The 20,966-nt window shown below is 46.9% G+C and overlaps 1 protein-coding gene across 2 annotated transcripts in view; it reads right to left on the bottom strand.

The window, feature by feature from the left end:
* Nucleotides 1-20,966, bottom strand: part of EFNB1 (ephrin B1) — a 135,239-nt gene that overhangs the window by 10,119 nt on the left and 104,154 nt on the right. For both annotated transcript variants that reach the window (XM_074964503.1, XM_074964502.1), the window contains 2 exons: nucleotides 8,086-8,178; nucleotides 1,606-1,734 (listed from right to left, as the gene is read on the bottom strand). In XM_074964503.1, the coding sequence (XP_074820604.1) occupies nucleotides 1,606-1,734; nucleotides 8,086-8,178 (222 nt within the window). The remainder of the gene's footprint in view (nucleotides 1-1,605; nucleotides 1,735-8,085; nucleotides 8,179-20,966) is intronic.

Below are 20,966 nucleotides of genomic sequence, written 5' to 3'. Positions count from 1 at the left end.
TAGTTTTCCTACAACAGAAAACCCATCTGCCAGTGTAGGTTATGTCTAGCCTGGTATAGTCCCCATGGTGGAGACATACCCTATGCTGACACAGGCTACGTCTAACTATGGAGCCTAAGTACCTGGTTCCAGTACCACACCCAGATCTGAGGACACACCAAGGGGCTGGCAATACCCCAAGGGCTCCCACTCTGCTGTATTTGCATCTCCAACCCTTACAGATAGTAGTCAGCAGCACAGCCCTTCCTCCAAGTGAACTGAGATAGCAGAGGCAACAGTCCAGTTAGTGGGAACATGAGACCCATTGATTCCAGGAGGAGGAATGGGTATATTCTGGAGAAACCCCAGCACAGCAGTGTCCACAGCGTATCTTCTTTCACTTTGCATGTACTGGGTTCCCCATGTACGTAACCCCACTTACTCAGTCTCAAGAAGCAATGCAATCTCAGGATATGTTTACACTGCAAGTGACGATGTGTTTGTAGCACGGGTAAGAATACTTGTGTGTTACCCAAACTAGCTAGATTAAAGCTAACAATAGCAGTGTAGACATAGTGGCACAGGCTAGCAACTAGAGTAGAATATTTACCCAGGCTTCCTAGAGGGCCTGTACTCTGGTTGCTAGTTTGTGTTGAAGCCCATGCCACCATGTCTACACAACTACTGTTAGCTTTAATCTAGCTAGCACAGGTAACGCAGGTATGCCTGCCCATGCTATAATCACACCTTCACTGGCAGTGTAGACATACCGTAAGAGAGAAACCTTGGCCACTCACAGACACTGTCGTCCCATTGTTGCCCCCTTTCCTCACCTTAATCTGACATCCTCTCTTTTCACATTCACCTGACTGGACTGGAGACAGATGGCTGTTCACATCCAGTCTGTAATCAGATGAACCCCAGGAGTCCCTGCTCCCCCAGAAGACTAGAAAGCTCTACTGAAAGTGGGTTCTGATGCCTGTAGACCTGCCATATCCTGTTACTGCCCCCACCTCCCTCTAACCCCCAAGTCCAAGGCAGGTCTAAGACCCCTGAGGGGAGCAGTTTGGCTTCCTGTCTGTATCACAGATGGAGAAACGAGCAACTTTCCCCCACTTCATCGGATTCCACTTTTCCTGACAGGAACTCAGGAAACCACCTTCAAAGGCCTTTCACCCAGGCTTGGCTCAAAAATCCAGGCAACCTCTATTTTTCCAACCCCCCCAACTCTGCCTCAGTAAACTGACAGATAACAACCAATACAGAGGACAGGAGCAAGAGAGTGCTAAAGGAAAACTCCCCCTGCTTAAGTCACCGGGGAGCTCCAGGAACTATCCTTCAGAGTCCAAGTCCATTCTGCTACTGCTCTGGACTCTGGCAGCATCTCACTGTCTATGAGCAGCAACATCAGGAGATGCATGGTGAGGGAACCCCAGATGATGGGTTTGCAGGAACCTGTGCAGAGAGCTTGCAGATGTCTAACTCCCTGCTCTAAGGTATCTCGATTTTCCTGGACTCTTAGAACTGAACTGGGCCTGGCTCCTCTGGCAATCAATAGCTGGTCCGGGACCCACTAAAAGCACTACTGGTTTTCCTCTCTTTCTTAAAATGCACAGGCAAACCTACCTGGCTTCCCAGGATCCTCCACCACAGGGACCTTGTGGCGTGGACTGTGTGTGGCGATTTTCACTGTATTGTCAGATTCCTTGCTGGGCCGACTGGTTGTCAGCTGCTCTGGGATCACAGCATTTGGATCTGGGAAAAAGAAAGACGGGATGAGAAATCTGCTTCCAGGTGCTAGATTACAAGATCAAGAGCTGTAGCTCTTCCTCCATCGTCAATTGCTTAAACCTCACTCCTTACCCTGGTATCTGAGTGCCCATGTCAAACGTTGTTCATAAAGGTGGTGCAGCACAACATGCTGCGTGTGCACAAGTGCAGGCTGGCCCTGTGCAAGGGCTACATGCTTGTATGGGCAGGAGGAAGGAATCAGAGGCATGGGGCAAGGGATTGATGGGTAAGAGTGGGAGGCTTGGTAAAGAGGCTTAGGAACCCTGGGTACATTTCCCTACTATGTATGGAGGAGCAAGCATTCCCCTTGGTTTTAAACATGCACTCTGATTCTCATGTCCCCCAGCTCCAACGGTGAGTGCTAGGCTAACCACATAGAGAAAGGATCGGGGTGAACCAGAGTGATACAAGGCTTCTCTCCCTCGTTCAAATAACCAGTGTTCAGGACTCTGGGCCAAAACAGCCCCTGGTGTTCTATCGCACCAGCAAGCATGATTCCTGGAGGCAGGCACAGGTCCTGCCTTGGTTTTGCATTTGAGGCATTTCCTTTTAACTAGAGGATGTGTGATGGTTTGAGGTTAAGTCCCACATTTGAAAGTCATTCTCTAATCAGTCTCCGTGGTTTCCTCCACACTACCCCTTTATGCAGGGAATGCCCTCCCTGAATTAATCTGTAAGGCTACTACTGTTTCCTCTTTCTAATCCCTCTAGTAGACTCACCTCTGCTGTGACACCCACAAGAAACTAACCAGCCAACAATGATTTAGTTGTAAGTCAAGGAGAGTGATTTGATTGAAATTTAAGACAATTGAGAACCATCAGGACCACCAAGTTGCGCAAGTCACTAACCTAATGTGAGGCATGATCTTATCTTCGTTATGCTCCTCCCTCACCTCATCTTATCCTCCCTTACATTCAGTAATTGTTTACAGGGAGGGCTCTTTAACGCAACACTGTATCTTCCAGTGTGCACAAGGCACCCAGCACAATGGGGCCCAAATCCCTATTGGGGATTCTCAGCGTGACCACAATACAACATAGTATCAGCTGCCTCAGGAATAGACAGAGGGTGGTGGAAGGTGGTTTCATACAGGCACCCCTTCTCAAGAGCAGTACACATTAAAAGGCAGGACTGTGAGCGAGGTTGCGTTTCCTGAGAACACTCAAAAACAAACATTTCTCCTGAACTCCGTCTGGAACCCAGCTCTGCCTGGAGGGTTCTGCACCTCACAGGGCTGGCCCAGGAAATCAAGGGGTTACATGCTGCAGAAGCAAGACTGGATTGGGCCATATCTACCCCTGGGGTAACATCACTGACTTCAGAGGGCTACACCAGACATGAAACTGGCCACCAAATGGAGATGAAGAGAGGAGCAGCTCAGAGTTTTGTGGGGAGCGTGTGTGCCTGGGAGGGTACGCGCATGGGAGGGCGCGGGGAATTAAGGAGTAAGTTCCTTATCTGTTGCCAGAATGCAGGCGTTTCCATTAGATTTAAGTGCAGCTCATGGATAGCTTCATTTCACAAGTAATACAATTGTTCAGTTTGGCCCCAGACATGTACAGTGTGCTGCAGAACACTGCAGTACTGGCAGCACAGGCCCTGCCCTGAGACACTTACAATCTAACTGGAGAATGGCAGACACAATGCTCGGAAAACAGCAGCAAGCAAAGAAGGAAGGCGCACAAAGCTGAAATGTGGTCACGGCTGCTGAAGTGACACAGGGAGCATCGCATCAGCTGCCATATTTAAAGTAATTTTGTTGGCTTGAGTAGTATCTGTTATATGGGTCACTGTCTGAGGCCCTGTGAGCAAAGATGGGTTTGAAGGAGGGATCTGCAGGAGGGGAATGAGGCTGCGTATTGTAAGGCTCAGAGAAAACATTCCCTGGACAGCCTTGGAAACGGCACAAAGGAATTTTTACACCGAAACAGAATTAGCAGAGGGTCCAAATAGGAGGGCAAGCCAGTGACCAGACATAGGTGGGGCTAGGACCTCAAGTATAAGAGTGAGACTTTGAATCTGATATGGAGCCTAGAGAGAGAGAAAGACAGAGAGAGAGTATGGACACTGTAGATCATAGCTGGTAACGCTCCGTCTTGAGCCAAAGGTCTGTGCTGCTTTTGCATGATACCCTCAGACCTCTAATCTCGGTGGTATGCAAGAGAGACAAGCTGAAGACAAGCGCCAGCAATCTGTTTCTTTTTAAGACCATTAGGATTGACATTGCCTGAATTGCTTTCAGTTTGGGGGAGTTTAGGCAATACCCTTGGCTTGGTGGGTGGGAAGTCCTGCCATCCCCTTCAAGGCTAGAAGTACTAGAGCAGAAACAGCAGTGAGTCAGATAAACATGAAGCAGAGGTAGATTCCTGGCTGAATCCTATATGCACCAGGATCTCCCCTTTGGACAACATTACAAACTGCATTTTACTGTAACCAGTTGGGTGAAGCTTGTGTGGGCTCGTTGCCTGTGGGCCTTTTGGACCACAGTAAGGCCTTAAACTTAAACACTAACAATATGTGACAAGGCCCATTAGATATTTTGTTCCCCCAAAATGTTTCCACCTAGGGTTTAGGAACAACCACCTGAAGCTGGGGTATTTTGGCTGCCCTCTTGCCTGCCCCAGAAAGGGAGCTAATAAATGTGTCCCTCCACTCCCAGTTTAACATAGTCATGGAGTTTTAAACCCTTGTGAGTATCACACAGAAATGAGCCTGTCATGGGTGTTGCTGGGAGAACCCAGAGCTCCAGACCCACCTCCTGCCGCCTCCAAGGCATTTGTTGCTCATTGATGAATAATGCAAGTAGCTCCCTTGGTGGTAGCAAAATGTCAAAGAGCAGGGAGGGCATTTGACAGAGCAGAACAAGATGGCTTCCTTGGTGCCTCCTTGGCAAGACCATGGTCTGTTCAGCATCACTGGAGGACGGGCAACGCAGACAAGCCAGCTTCACCCTAGCTGCAGCCATATCCCCCATCCTTCCCTTTCATGTCCATCTGATTATGTGCCCAATTTTGCATTCTAAAGTGACCACATCAAACACAACACGGGGAGCAAAGATGCTTCACCTACTCTGGCTGGAACTCTGCTTACAAGCAGACCAAAGGGATGCATAAGACTTGACTGAGTGTGGGAAACCAGCAACAGTCTGAGAGCCAAGCAATTCCTATTACTGCTCCCCTGGTCTGGGAAGTGTGACATGATGCAGAAAGGAAAGAGGCCAACCCACAGGAGTTACTGAAATAGCAACATCAAAGCTAGTCCTCTCCTCAAAGGAGCATTAACAAAACAGGCAACAGAACCAGACTAACTGCCAAATGAAAACCACGGAACTAACAAGCCATATGCTAACTTCAACTTCAGTCAGTGGCCTGCTGCTGCCTCCCATCCCCTAGTTTGCTGTCTTCTATTTAGAGTGTAAGCTCTTCAGGACAGGGACCTTGTCTGCCTCTTTGCCTGAAAGGCATCACTCTAGAAAGCACACATGAAAGGGCAGTGATGAGGTAGCACTGTCTTTAAGGGAGGGCAGAGATATTGGGAGGCTGAGAGAGAGGAGTTTGGGGACATCACAGGCTTGGAACATTTCAGAACTTTGGGGGAAACAGTTTTTTGTTGGTGGTTTTTTAAGATTCCTTCTGAGCTCCAGTGCATGGATCTGCGCATATTTCCAACAAAGGCAGCTGAGCGAACACAAAGGAATCTAACTTTCCAGGGCAGCAGCACTATTCCTTTTGTTTTGTTATAAATACTGGCTCCAACAACATCAAACAAAATAACGAAAAGCAGCCACTCTGAGCTCTGCATCCAGGGAGTGAGCTGGAGTCAGGCCTGTGGCATCACTGGGGCCCAGAAGAACTCAACAAATTGGGAAGAGGATGTTTTCAGAGAGCTTCGGCCATCAGAAAAAATTACACAGCAGAGCACATTTAAAGGACTCAGATAGGTCATGGCTGCACTACAATCCCTTATTCTGGGGGCATTTCCCAAGGAAGCATCAGATGTCAGAAAGAATTCGGTGCCTCAGCCCTGTTCCCACAGCTGCCCCTTCTCCATGCCAGGAGCCATGACCTCCTTGTAGAATCCCAGCATGCACTGGGAAAGCTCATGGAAGGCCAAAGAGACTGGGCCATGTGGTACCTCTTGGAATTAAATTGCAGCTCCAGAAACGCCATTTGGATGAAGCTGTGATATCACTCCCAGAATATCTCAAAGCACAGAAGGTGAAATTCATTAGTATTAGGGGCAAAATCACTCTCCCCTGCACACACTGAAAGGTCCAGGGCCACAAAACGACAGACTGATATTGCCTACAAATATGCAGGGGGCTGCTCAAAGGAGAGTCAATGGAGGAACAGCCATCTGTGCCTTGGGTGCCTAGGGCCCTATGCAATGCAGTGGGTTTTGCAACAAGACCCACAGCCACCTTCATTGTTAATATTGATGAGCATCTAGTACATTGTGTTGGTAGATGCATTATCCCCTTTAGGATCTATCCCACAGAGAAGATAAGGCTTCTACCAGATCTCTGTTAGCTCAAGCAGTAGTGACCTGAACTGCTGACGCTGAATGCCCAAGGTTTAGTTGTAGCTCCCTGGGTCGGCTATCTGCAGAACATGGATTCCTTGAGAATGGCCTGCAGAAATTGCAACTGCTAGAATGCAATTCTTAGTCTGGGCAACGTGGCTTCTAGGACCTCTATTCCTGACTGGTTGCAATAAATTCCATTTTATGCAAACTAGGAGTAACTATTGGGCTTCTTGCAATTTGCCAATGTGCCTTTTGACTGCTATGGTTTGAGGAACCCCTGGCTTGGAGCTATTTCAGAGGGGAAGCCCCTAATTTCTAGCTCTCCCTTCTGATGGCCATCTCTCGCTCACTTCAATAATGGGACAGGTGGGGAGAGACAGGAAGCCCCCATTTTAGTTTAAGAACTGGATTTTCTTGCAGAAAGCAGTTTTTGCCATCTTACTTTGGTGCAGAATAGTTCAGACTTGAAAGTTGTGTCTAGTTTATATATTAGGCAGGAACTGAGAACAGGCCAATTCAGCACAGGCTAAACAACTTCAGCTATTTCTAGAGACCTGCAGTATCCAACATTCAGATTTGTTCTCCCAGCAACAGGGAACATGGCAACCCCCTTTATGTACGGCACTGAGGAAGCTGGAGGACTCTGCCTGATCACAGACCAAACCAGTTTCAGTTGACCATCCATCTCAGAGTCTGAGCTCATTTCCAGCGAAGTGATAAAACCAAGGTGGGGTGGAACTGACACTTACTGTAACTTGGGCTCATAATGCTGTGTGTGCACAAATGTTGGCCAAAACAGGGCCCTAAAACTCAAACTCTGCTGAACAATTGGGAAATGTCACTGCTCAAACAGCAGTTGCCCTGTACTCCCTAATCAACATGCCAGACTATAGCCAGTAACCCCACTTTGGGCCTAGAGAGGAAGAGGCTGCTATAAAAAGTTGCTTGAACTTTCTAAAGTGTTAGAACAAAGGGGAAAAAAATAATTCCAATTAGATCTCTGTTTTGGAGAGACCACCCTCTTGTGGGAAAGTAATGATGGAACATTTAATTAGATGGAAACAGCTCATTCCATTAGCAGCCAATCAGAATATCTGTTGCATGGGCCCTCCCAGATAAGGCCATGAATGCTTCAGAATCTTGAACCATGATTGGCTGCTAAACTCAAATGATTTAATCCTCTTCATTATCTAAATGACATTCTAATCATTTGGGACAGGGGCGGGCGGTATTCACAATCAGAAGTGGGAAGTCTGGGGCACTGGAAAATAAAGTGTAGGAAACAACCCTGCACTGCCCCCTGGATTACAGGGGACTTCATAGGTCGTCTTCTCTCTCAGTTTCTCCAGTATGCCTGGAGCAAAAATGGGGCAACCCAAAGGCATCATCATCACCTGTATTTTACAGCATCAAATGAGCCACGGGCTTCTGGGCACCATAACATTTATTATAAAATTGATCAGCATAAGTTAGTGATCAAATACAAAGACATCAAACTAGCTCCTCCCTCACCACTCCCCACATGATGTCACAATTAAGATAAACAACTCAACCAAAAGACACCAGTTCTTCAGTCCTGCCCAGCTCAGTCCCTTCATGAGAAACCTCCTGTAGTGTTGGGAGTTGCAAACCTGCTGTCCCAATGGTACTTTGTCAAGCTCCCAAGAAGGGTTTGCTAGCACATCTCAGCAAGCCTGGACTGCACAGCGGCTATGTAAAACGTAGCACATTTCATTTCAATACTGATTTCATGTCCAATGGGAAAACTCCAGAGGACTGGAGTGACTCACCCTGCCCCACTTTCATGACAATCTTCATAGAGCGTGTCTGGCAGACTCCACCTTCTCTGTTCTCCAGGCCTTCCAGAGTCCCATTGGAAGTGGCTACAGGGAAAAAGAAGGCTCAGTTAAAGAGCATTTATTAAATGGAAGGGTCTTCAAGAAGGCAAGGAAAGAGGCATAGATTAACATGGGGGTGGTGCCCCAAAAAGAGTGGTTCAACAGTTACTCTGACCTCCTGTCTGTGCTGAGCTAACCTAAAGGAATGGGGAGCAGTTTAAAGAGGATTGCTTGTGTCGCTGCAGAAACACAGGGGGCTCCATGTCTCTTCAGCTGTGTTCTCTTTGCTAAGCAGTGGGATGCAGTGCTTTAGACCTTTATTCAGTGGCTGGTCACCTCAGGCTAGCTGTTCAGAAAAGTCCCAAGAAAAACCTTGAGGGTTTCTCCTAACATTACCGTCGCAAAATTCTGTTTACAATCAGAGTACGAGAATGAAACTGAACAAAGAAATTCACAAAACATATCAGGAAAACCTCCTGAGAGCAGGAGCCAGTTAGGCTACAAAATAGTATTATATGAGTCCTAGTAACATTTTTCCATCTCTCTCCTGATGTGCACATTCATTCCACAATGTTCTCACCTCCCTCCCCACTTCTAGCCTTGGGTCAGGATATTTATGGGCTTCCTCATTCTACAGTCCTGAGCACACAGTAAATGTTTAATATACCGAACTCTAGTCTTCTGTAGTCTTCTCCAAATCCCAGCTGCTCAACCCCCCAGTTCCACTCACTCAAACCTCCAGCCCATTAAAATAGTTATCCTGCTGCTTGAACTGGTTGCTGAGCTGCTAATTAGATTGTACTCCAAGGAAAAATGAGAAACCGAATCTGACAAAGGCCAAGGCTCCCATTCCACAGCCATAGCACAATGAGGATAAAAGCTGCAGAGAGGCAGCAGGGTACTGGAAGAGAGGAATGCTCCGGAGGCTGAACTTTCCAAGCCATAAACCAGAGAGATTCTCTCCATTACTTTGTCTCCCCTTAATAGGGAGCTTGTTAACCCCATGAGGACAAAACGTGAAATGTTCTTTTCACCAACCTGTCGCCCTCCCCCTCTTAAGGCTGGTTAATGGCTTTCTGAGCAGCCTGGGGCACTAGCCTAACACTTAAAGGGGCTGCTACTGCTCAGAAAAGTGGCAGTTGATGGACAGACCCCAGCTGCCTCATGGAATGGGGTCTACAGTCCTCTCTCCCCTCCTTGTTACGCTGTCTCTTTCTGACCCAGTCCCCAGCTCCAGCCCCATAGCAGCTTCTCCTCCAAGAGGCACAGCGCAGCACTTGATGAGCTCAGATGATGTCTGGAATATGGGCTGCTACAGCAGCACAGACCAGTGGTCTGTCTAGAACTGGATTATCCCTCCTCCTCCTCATCTCACTTGATAAGACTGGTCCATCTGTGCAGCATGGCTTCAAGGAGATGCCGCAGAGGAAGGAGACAGTTCTTGCTCACACTCACTCACCTCTTCCCACCCATATTAGAAGGTTCAGGGGGGATTTCTTCCTGCCCCCAGCTGCTGCTGAGTTTATGCTCTGAAGCCTAAGGACTTGCAGCCTTGAAAATGTTTACCTGAGAGCATGTCACAGTAGATGCTATTACACCAAGTTTTTCCTGAATTTTTTTTTTTTTTAAAGAAGGATTGGGGGAGGCACTCCACACATGAAGTATAAATAATTCAGCATACAGTCAGGAAGGATGGTCTTTCAGTTAAAGCACAGGACTGAGATGGAGAAGATCTGGGTTCAGGACCCAGACTCTGCCACACAGACTGAGAGACCATGGCAAGTTCCTTGATCTCTCTGTACCTCAGTTCCCCATCTGTAAAACAAGGACAATACCACCTCCTTTCTCCACCTTTTATTTGCTTTGCCTACCTTCAATGCAAGTTCTTTGGGATAGGGACTGTATCTTACTATATATCTGTTCAGTGTCTAGCACAATGAGGCCCCAATTACAGTTGATTTCTACCATAATGCAAATCACAAATAAAAGTATCTGGGACACATTTTTATTGCCAGGAATAAAGCTTTACTGGTTATTTTTTGTTTCGCAACCATTTCATACAAATAAAGTACAGTACACACAGGAATTACTTTACAGACCACTTGAACGCACTCATCTCTGAGCGCAGAAGAGAAAGTGGCTGTTTAACAGCAATGCCAGGGCCACTTAAAAAGACAGTGTTTCCCATGATAAGGAAGCAGTTCTGAATCAGGCCCTTCATCACCCATACCTCATCCTCAAGGCTTATGGGCCCTTCATCTCCCCCTCTACCGCCAGTAGATAATTCCCCTTACTGCTTGAGGTGTGTGATAGGAACATGTATGTATGCACAGTATAAATTATACATATATAATTACACACTGTGCATCAAAGAATGTAAACTCAGAGCCCCAATGGATTCGAATGGCTATAATTTCAGGGCAGAAGTCAGCTAAACTCACATTAACTTTTTTTTTTTTTTTTTTTTGGTCTGTGCAGATTTTAAGTCTCGTTTGTTCCTGTGGGAGTGAAGTAAGCCACACACCTCTTGCTGTTACGGAGAAGAAAATGACATATCAACATGCTCAAGAGCCTACTCTCATGACTGGAGCAGCTCTGATATGCCTGCCTGTGTTGCGGCTAGGACTGGGAGTCATGTGTAGTTAGGCGCTTGGTTAGACTGTATACCACCGTAACAAGCACCATATAATTATCAAAAGAGAAACTGCTGTGTCTCTGAATTTAGAATAGTGCCCCAGGATAATCCTGGCCCTCCAAGAGTGGGTGCTGTGGGTGGGAAATGGAGTCCCTCGATACGGATCTTTTCGCCTTGCCTTCTAATCCCCGACCCGTCCGTTATATGGATGGCGCCATACTAGGGCAAAACAGAATTTGGCCAGGATATCTGGGCTAATCCCCATCCCTAACTCCTGCACAGAGCACCATGGCATATTTAATAGCCAAAAGAGGATAGGAGGTTTGTGAAAGGCCTGAGCCCTTCCCTCCCTGTGTAGTACAAAGAGTCTTATTTTAAGGGGAAACACAGGAAACTGATGACATGTGGCTGACTGGAATAAACACATCAGGAACGCAAAGCAATCTTTAGGGTTACAAATCTGATTATGTCTCAGCTCGGATGTTATGGGTAGTAGCAAGGGCCTGAAACAAGGTCTCTTTCCTAGTGACCCAACCCAAACAAATAGGGTTCCAGGATTGTTCAGTCTGGTGCCTTGGTCAGGATCAATAAACAGTGATTCACAGGAAGGTACAGGCCTTCCTTAGTATACCTAGTTAACAGTGCAATGCTTTGCACAGAGAAAGGGAACTGCCTGATGAGCCCACAGGAATCTGCTGATACTCTGAAGAAGGTGATCAGATACTTCCTTAATATGAAATAACCACAAATGTTATAAGTGATCAGAAAGTTATCCAGCCACACGGTGCCTTTATAACCCTCCTGTGGCACCAATTTCCCAGACGACCAACTCGTCACTGCCTGAAGTCTTATTTCACTGTGTGTTTGGGATTCACAGGCTGTTAGTTTCATTAAGTGCTCTGTCACCATCAGCCCTAAGTCAACTGGATGGAGGGGCCGGGGAAGTTTCCCTTTGAGAACCATGCTAACAATTTCCATCTCTTGGTCAGGCCCTGAACTCAGACCCCTCACAGCAGCATTTTAGGGAGATAATTCCTCTGCCAGGAGAAATGGGTAGCTCCAGAACAAGCAGGGGTGCTGGAACAATTTTTATGGCTGAGAGGAATGCTGAGAGCCACTGAACCGAACTGTAAAATCCTGTATATAATGGAATCCACTTCAAGCCAAGGGGTGCAGCAGCACCCCCAGTCCCAGCACCTATGGGATCAAGAAGAGATATGGTTCCCTCTATGCCTTCTCACCCTGCCATGTAAATTCAGGTCAGGTCTTTATCTGCTTCAGATTTTCTAGAAGACTATCAGTGTTACCGGCCTCTAGCCCACTCTTACCAATTTACTATCGATGTTGAGAACTGTCAACTCAGTCCACTACTCAACTTTTGCATATCAGAAATTAGAATCAACATACACAATAACATCCTGTGTTCCATACAGAGGAGTGACAGGGTTCCCAATAAAACAAAGGGTCACTAGTGAGACAAGCAGGCCCATAATGAGGACTCTTCGTTGAACTGACGAGCAGGCAAATGAGAGAACGGTGTAGGCGAGTTAGGGAGAGCTGTTCATTTCCCCTCAGAAACAGCAAAAAGAAGTTGGTTTCTTTGAAATCATCTGACCTACAAATCCTGAACTTCCCCTTTGTTGTGGGAAGACAGGGCAGTTACCCTATTTAGATGGCTGGAGGGTACAGGACAAGCCAGTGGGCACCCTAACAGACTCTATGATGCCATGGAGATGGAAAGATGCCCGCACACCCATTCACTCTTCTGTGTTTAGGGTCCAGAATAAAAACAGAACTGACTAATGGCCAAAAGCATAATTCTAAAACAGTTTCACGTACAGGAAACAAAACACACCCTAGCCTACCATTACAAGCAATGGGGCTATGGGAACGCGGCAAGTGTAAACTGTATTCCATACACCCATGGCAGTCAGTTCATCTCTGGTGGGCACAAGGCAAGATATTTTGTAAGATAAAAATCAAGGAACACTCCTTCCCCCCACCCCACTTGTGACTGGTTTAATGGGAAGAAAGGGGGATTAGAAACAAAAGAAAATGTAAAACTGTTGGATACCTTTCTCCATCTATCAATTTTTATCCTATTATAGAGAAAACCATCCAGGTCCATGGGGTGCTCTCTCTGGTCCTTAGATCTAGCCCTTTAGATACAGGAGCACAATAGCCAGAGAAAGCTGCACAAGATTGCACCGACCAGAGACAAGGCAGTGGCTCCTGACAGAGAAAAAGACTCACGGAAAAGATGGGTGCAAGCTATCTCTCTGGAACCAAAGAGAACATTGGCAGGCATGGTGAAAGCAGGAGCAAGAGCTCAAATTGCCCCACTCCCTTCCTAAGGAGCACCATCAGCAGCCAGTAGGGGAAGGAGATCAACTTGACGTGCCAGTGTAAACCACAACAAGGAGCTAGTGCTATGGCAGGGAAGTGCATACCACAGAGTATTTCTAAGTCGTGTAGACATTCAACTACATGGTGCATTTGTATGGCCTTGCTGTGATGAGCATCACCACCATGCCCTCTCCACAAGAGTATCAGTGCCACATCCTCAAGCCAAAGCAGCAGCAGCTGTGATGAGATTGGATTAGTATCATGCCCCACCATGCTTTTTGCCGCAATAGGCAAAGGTCCCTTAATTAGTATAAGCAGGAGCTCAGCAAAGCCAGCCTTAGTGGCACTGGCCATACCAGCATTTTCTTGTAGCCACATCAATTTCTGCAGGATTTTTCCTTCATTTGCCAGAGCAGGGAGTGGGAGCCTCCCCTGTGCAAACTCTCTTTTCATGAGTTTAGCATTTGGTTAGGAGAGTTGTTAGAGGTCTCCATTCATCTCAAGGGAGAGTTAACCCTCGGACCCAGCGATAAGAATGTAATGTCAATGCTGTTAACTACATCACCGCTAATCAATTTAGGAGAGACACTCCGCTAATACAGAGCTGTGAGCAGAGCTTGAGCTGTTGGTAGAGCATGCTTATGGCTTCTAAGCACACGACAAATGGAATGTTGAGAGAAGGCTGAAGCTCACCAATTGGCTAGTACATGGGGTATTAACATACCAGGTGGAGGTTTAGGAGAATCCAGATACACAGGATTCTTCCTGTGTCTAGCTACTAGCAGCAGGAATATCCTCTGTGTGGGGCCTTTCCCTCATACCAGCTGGTCATGTCTTACTCTCCAGTGTAAATGCTTAAATGGTGTACAACAATTTGATTTTGGAGGATCTGAAGCCATGGAAGGCGTACCTGTTGGCAGACAGATGCAGGGGTCTTTTAACTGGTCAACTTTGGATGGAATAATATGTTTGATTTCTCTCATGATTCCCTTTAGCAGATCTCTGTTATGATTTGGGCCCCAATGCACAATCAACATTCTGAGACTGTAGCAAATCCAAACAGTTTTTCTTTTATTATTCTTAAATACTCTGCCATCTGTGTACAACAGCCTGACGCTAGGTGCAGCCAAACACAGCACAGATACAGTACGCAATCTGGCTCTGCAATCCCTCTTCCTCTTCTCCAGAACTGTGCGGGTCCAACATCCAGAAGCCCTTATATAGCCTTCAGTTAGGGCCTTTGCTTTCAGTCACAATGTTTTTCTTTTCTTTTTAAGAAGGTGATTTCCCCCTCCCCTGGGCAGAGTAAGATCTGATGAGCTCCCACCTCAGAGAGCTTAAGAGACGCTCCAAGTGTAGGAACATTAGGCTCTTCAGCCACAAGTGGCCCTGCAGTTTGGGAAGGGAAGGCTGGGGCAATTACACTCCAAGAAAAGAGCCCATTATCTAGCCAGATGCTAAGAAGAAAGACGTAGATTCCCCAACTCTTAGCTTCTATTGATCTCATGGTTAAAGGAAAAAACAGCTGCATCACAGCAACCCCACTGCCTGCCTCCTCCATGCACCCTCCCTCTCCATTGGTTGTTCTGAACAGTGCGAGAGCACATCATGGGAAATTTAAAAAAAGAAAAAGACGTGACTCCCGACTACACCCAGACAAGGACAAAACCCTCTAGAAGAGCTTGGGTTGTGGTTTTGTTGTAATTGCAGGATTAGGGAGAGTCAGGATTGAAATTCTGCCCTCTTTGGGAGAAAATCCATACACATGCTTCATCAGTTCCACAGGAAAGCCTGGGCCTCTCTATACGAGGCAGCTAATGAGCTAAGGACAAGGCAACAAGATGGAGACCAGCCCTTCACCAACATCCAGAGGGAAGTGGAACCAACACACTTTGTCTAGTGAATTTATCTTTACACTTTTACTAAATTATCACAGATGGCTATTCTTTCAGCAATAGGTTCCTTCTGTCCCATGCAACCCATTAAGATTCCCCCCACCTTCCCCATCTGCCCCAGCGCCTCACCTGTGCCAGTCCTAGCCATCATACCAGTTTCCCTCTCCTTCCCAGGTCCTCCCCAGACTTCCTAAAGCTCTATCAGGCAGGGGAATTTTTACTGTGTCTTTACTACAGAGTTTATCTAGCACCTGGGTTAATCCAACCTGGGTGCGAGTGGCCAAACGCAAAGCTCTGCCTGAGTTATTGTGTCCTCATTGGTGTTGCACTCATGTGTGTGTGTCACTAGGACTTCTGGGGGCATATCCCACTGCTCTTTGTGTTGCACTAAGATGAGCTGCTCTGTTTCCATCCCAGTGAATTGGGGAGGAACTTATCTGTCCTTCTGGGCACATGGGGGGAAATTGTGGGAGGCACTGGAGAACTACCAGAAGGTTTAGCCTGCTCTCTCACTACGAAGTGAGCAGGTTACTAACCCGACTGAAAACAGCACCCGAGCTCCAGCCAGGCCAGCTACCCCAGGGTCAAAGCACCAAACTTCGGTGAAAGGGTTACATCTGTGTGGACAGGGAAGAAGGTTAGAGGCAACACCCGGGTAAGAGCCCAAGTTAACCCTGCAGTGAAGACATACCCTAAATGTCTCAGAGGCACATGCTGATAGGATTCTATGCAAACCCACAAACTGTGGGAGGGTTTTAGATACAAATCAACTCCTGCATTTTTTTTTAGCTACTCCTTTTGCCTGCTCCTCCCACTTCTGGCTTTGCACTTTCTTTCATGACACTTCCTCCATGTCCTGGAGACCAGAGCATAGCTACCAAACTCCCGCTGAGCCCAGGGTAAGAGATTAGATGGTTTCTCCACCTCCAGTTCCTATGACCCAAGATACTTGTCGCTTTCTCCACAAGCCATGGTGCGATCTTTAAGGATGTTTCCAGGTCACAAAGCAGAGCCAATCATGTGTACAGGAAACCACAACCACAAAGCCTTGTTTGAAAAGCATAGCTGAACAAGAAGGCATTGCATCCTCTACCCCTGTAGATGGAGTCCCATTTCCCCAGTGTTACCTGGGTGATACTACCCCTCCTTTACTGCACATAGCAATAACTGTAGAGGTTATTTCATTTCTGGGCTATGCTGTAGGGCAGGGGTCAGCAACCTCTGGCACGTGTACCAAAGACGGCACGCGAGCCAATTTTTAAGGCATGCTGCTGCCGGCAAGGTCCCAGCCGCCGGCCCTGCTCAGCCCACTGTCGAACCCAGGCCGGCAGCGGACTGAGCGGGGCCAGAGGCCGGGACCCTGGCTGGCAGGAGCTGGCGGACAGAACCCCAGACCAGCAGCGGGTTGAGCCACTCAGCCCACTGCTGGTCTGGGGTCCTGGCTGCTGGCCCCACTCAGCCCGCTGCCGGTCTGGGGTTCTGGCTGCTGGTCCCTCGCCAGCCAGGATCCCAGCCGCGGGCCCTGCTCAACCTGCTGGCAGCCTAGGTGAATGGAACCCCCAGGCTGGCAGTGGGTTGAGCGGGCCGGCGGCGTAAGATCAGCATTTTAATTTAATTTTAAATGATGCTACCTTAAAATTTTGAAAACCTTGTTTAGTTTACATACGACAATAGTTTAGTTATATAATATACTGACTTATAGAGAGAGACCTTCTAAAAAACGTTAAAATGTATTACTGGCACCCAAAACCTTAAATTAAAGTGAATAAATGAAGACTCGGCACACCACTTCTGAAAGGTTGCCGACCCCTACTGTAGGGTAACAGCCTGATGTGTACCTGATGTTTTGCTCTCCCTCTCCCGACATTGCCGCCCCTCTTCCCTCCCCTTGCAGCACACATGCACACAAGCCCCTTCCATCAGATCAGGAATAGTTATTCAATTGCCTGCCAGAGCAAGTACCGGGAGGTTTGTGCAGGGTCTGGCAAGCAGGGGACTAGGATGCTGAGCTGTCACTCTGCCAAGGAGTTTGTGAACAACCTTTCAAACTGGAGAGGCAGCTGCACTGGGAAGGAGACTCTAAAGCCACAGAAATTTGTACTGAAGCCAGTCCAGCCCTGTCCCAACCCCATATTAGTGCAGCATGGGAAAGGCTAGGGTTCCACACACCCTCATGGTATCTCAGGAGCAGAGGATCCAAGTTCACTTTCCAGTCGGGGAATCTAAGGAAAAGAGCAGCCAGCCTCTCTGTCTTTCTCTGCTTCCATCTACCTAGCTTTTTACATGCCCCATATCAGTACGGTAACCAAGAGCCTCTGTCACCTTCAAGAAGGCTAATCCTGAACTGCATCAGGCAGCATTTGTGTTACATTTAATACATCAAATTCTTCATTTCTCTCAAGACGCAATTACCTCATAACTCACTTGGGAACCCTAAGCGTTCTATAGTCAAGGCTAGCATCAGCAGCTCAGCAAGTGACCAAGGCTTGTATCTAATGTATGTTAAACAGAGCAGACTATAGCCTTTTATTGTTATTTTAAATATGGAGAGGCAGGCTGGGGGTCTTCAGATCCCAGCCTGCAACATCCCATTGAGTAGGAAGCAGCCTGACAAAGGCAGTGCTTGTAGACCTATCCTTTCAGAGCAAAGACAAAGGTAGTTGTCTGATCTAATCCAGGGGAGACTACAAACATTCCAGAGCATGCTAGTTCTGGACAGGAGGGCAAACTGAAAAGGAATAACCTGAAATTAAATTGATGCCTGCATCTAGATGAACTCTGGTGGGAGAGGGCAAGATGCTACAGACCAAACCTAGCCTATAAATCTCACCCCAAAGCATAGCTGCCAAGGTCCCCAGGGTGCTCTTTCTTCCAGTGGTATGGTGCATCTCAAACAGAGAGGGGACTTCATTGAGTGGCAATTAGAGATGAGCAAAATAATTTTGGATGAATAGTTTATTCAACCAAAAAAAATATGCAATTTTGATTGACTCAAAACTGTTTGTGAATTTGACACAAATAAACTGGCCATTCACAAAAGGGCCAGCAGTGATGGTACTGGTGGTGCTACCACCCCCTAATAGTCTTTAGCACAGTGGTTAGAGCACTCACCTGGGATGGGGGAGACCCAGGTTCAAATCTCTGCTCTAGACAGACCCAAAAAGAAATGTGTGTGATTGACATGCCAGTTACTGAAAATGCGATGGCTCCTCAAAAGAAAAAAGCTATAAACTAGTCTGCCCTTGCCTTGGTGGAAACAGATTAGAAATCCCTAGGTTCAAATAGTATTTCTCAGGGTTGGAGGGCTCTGGACAGGCCCGTGCACAGAGACTCAGAACAGGGATGCCACAGGCCTGAGTGGTTTCTATACACTATAACCCTTGACATTTAAGGGCTCCCTTTGGGAAGATGTAATTACTGGATTAAAATGCCTGAACTTTCAGATCTTTAATCACAGGCCAAGCTTCCATGGAGTGAAAGCTGGTGCTGAGCTGGTACTGGCTCCAGGTTGAAGCAGGTGGCTGCAAGCCAGACTTGAGTTAACATTCTGCACTCCCCCATTGTCCTGAGCAGATACTAAAGATGCACGATGCATACACACAGGTTCCCAGACAGTTTGTCCCTCTAGTCTCCATTGCAACAACAGCACCTGGCAGCTGCCCTTTTGACCTGATTCCCGTCACCGATAACCCTTTTTGCAGATGCTAAAAGGAAACTTACTATAGAAATGGGTCAGCAGAAACAGTCACTGCACCATCAAGTTTCAATACAGATGCTGCAGAGTGAAGCAAGTAGGGTCTTCTCAACAACCAGAGACAGAAAAGACCTGGTACACTAAACTAGTTCATTCTCCTACTCAAGAAACAGGGCAAGATTGTTACCTGCAGTGTCTTCACCAATCTAGTTTTAAATATCCCCAAGTCACACTCCTTCCAACACCTCCTTTGAGAGACCCACAGTCTAAGCACTCTATTACAAACTGTTTCCACATTGCCAACCCCAAGCATTCAGAAACTGTGAATCAGCCTCCTCCTCCTCCCCCTCAACAGCCAAAAAAAAAATTAGCTTAATCATGAGTTTTTAAAATGAATAAGTTTTGGGTTCTTTTTGTTTGCTTTCAGGGTTCACATTTTCAGGCTTTCCTACACAGCCACGAGGGATAATGAAAGCTGAGACTCTCAAAATCAGAGGACTCCAAAAGCGAGGTCTTTAAAAACACTGATTATAAGAGTTGGCCACACTGCTATTTCCCAATATTCAATCTAACATTACCTTTGCTTGATGATATCACCACACCTCCTTATTTGTCCATAAAAGCCCCATATACCCTGCTTCCATATGGGCTCCACTTGGAAGAGGCACTCTTAACAAGGAAGACATGAGTATGCTGTGCAGGAACAGGTATAGGTAGTCAGTGATACCATGTGAACATGCATGTGCTGGAGGCTCCATCAAGTCTTTATATTGTTCAGTTTCTCTCGCAAAGGGCTAAGCAACAGCCAGTATCTTACTACAGGGACAGTAAATTTTCACTGAGCACAGACATAGTGGCATGGCTTGGGGATATACAGTTAGTGCATTAAACATTTACCTCCAGAGACCAAGGTTCAAGTACTCCAGCACTTGAACCAATACACAGCAATTTAAACTAACCAAAATAAAGATCTCTGAATATTTCAAGAGACTGGATGGACTTGAGAGAAAAGTCCTTTATACTAATTAATACTCTATGTTGTGTGGCACTGGATAATAGGCTCATTAGAAATAACCTATATACAATATAAATCCTGCTTAGGGCACATTTGAACTAAATTTGGTGGCATCTGCCTAGCTTGTTCATGGAAAACACTACAAATCACCACCACCTACTGAAAATCAATTACAGTACAAGAGAAATAGGTAGAGGTGCCTCAGCAGAGGTCTAAGGACAACACGTCAAAAAATCCAGAGTGTGGTGGGGAAGGGCAGAACACAACAACAGTGCTGGTTCATGAGGAGCTGGGGATAGGCAACAGAGGTACTAGGACACCCATGAAACTTGCACTTCATTGAGGGCCCCAGCAACAGCCTCCTAGCAGTGTTCTGGAAAGCAGGTTGGGCTCTGCTGAACTCCTGGTGTGCTCACCCCTTTGCTCCAAGTGGATATAGTTCCCTCCTTCACAAGAGGGCTAATATTTGGAGGGTCTCCTGAAGTATGCGCACTGCCTGGGAGCTGCTGCTGGCTCTCCTTACAGGCACCTCTCAAACAGGAGGTTAAACTTGCCTGCTTTTTATAACATATGGAGATGGACTGCCTCCTGGCCTGCAGTGCAGGCACAGAGTACAGCCCCATCCCTGTGCAAGGAATGAAGATGCAAGTGGCCTTCTGCTGCCTCCACTATTTCTAAATAGTTTAATTCCCTCCAGTCCCCACCTATGTAGCACCACAGCCAATTCTACAAGTGTGTATCTGCGGTGAGAGGTGTGCCACCTCAGCTTGGGCTCTCTGATCATGGTGACAAGGAGATGACCCAATATTACTGCAGCACAGATTCCAGTTTGGGTTGAAAGCGGTTCCCTTTTGTTTTCACAGAAAACAACAAATTCTAGATGGAGATGGAAGAGACTATTAGGTTGTACCTAGTCCATTCCTCAGTAACGGGGAGACCAAGAGACGCTCATTCCTGTGGCGTAACCTTCAGTGATTTGCACACAGAGCCCAACAACTGGGTTCCCAACTCCTTCCACTGGGAGACTACTTCCTAACAAAATAGCATCTCTCTTGCTTAAGAACAGCTTTGGTATGAAGGAAATGGGAATAGTCAGGGTGAGACAATCAAGAAACACATCATTTGCTTCACACCATTCAGAATCCAGGCTTTCTTTCTAGCTTGTGTTTATAGCTTCAGCAAGCTGCAAAACATCCCACAAAGTCACAGTAGCCTAACTTACAGAAAAGTTAGTTTAGATAAGTTTTG

This window comes from Natator depressus, chromosome 9 (assembly GCF_965152275.1).
Source record: "Natator depressus isolate rNatDep1 chromosome 9, rNatDep2.hap1, whole genome shotgun sequence".
Taxonomy (NCBI): Eukaryota; Metazoa; Chordata; order Testudines; family Cheloniidae; genus Natator; species Natator depressus.
The sequence above is the reverse complement of the archived record's forward strand: the minus strand, read 5'-3'. Positions and strand labels throughout refer to the sequence as shown.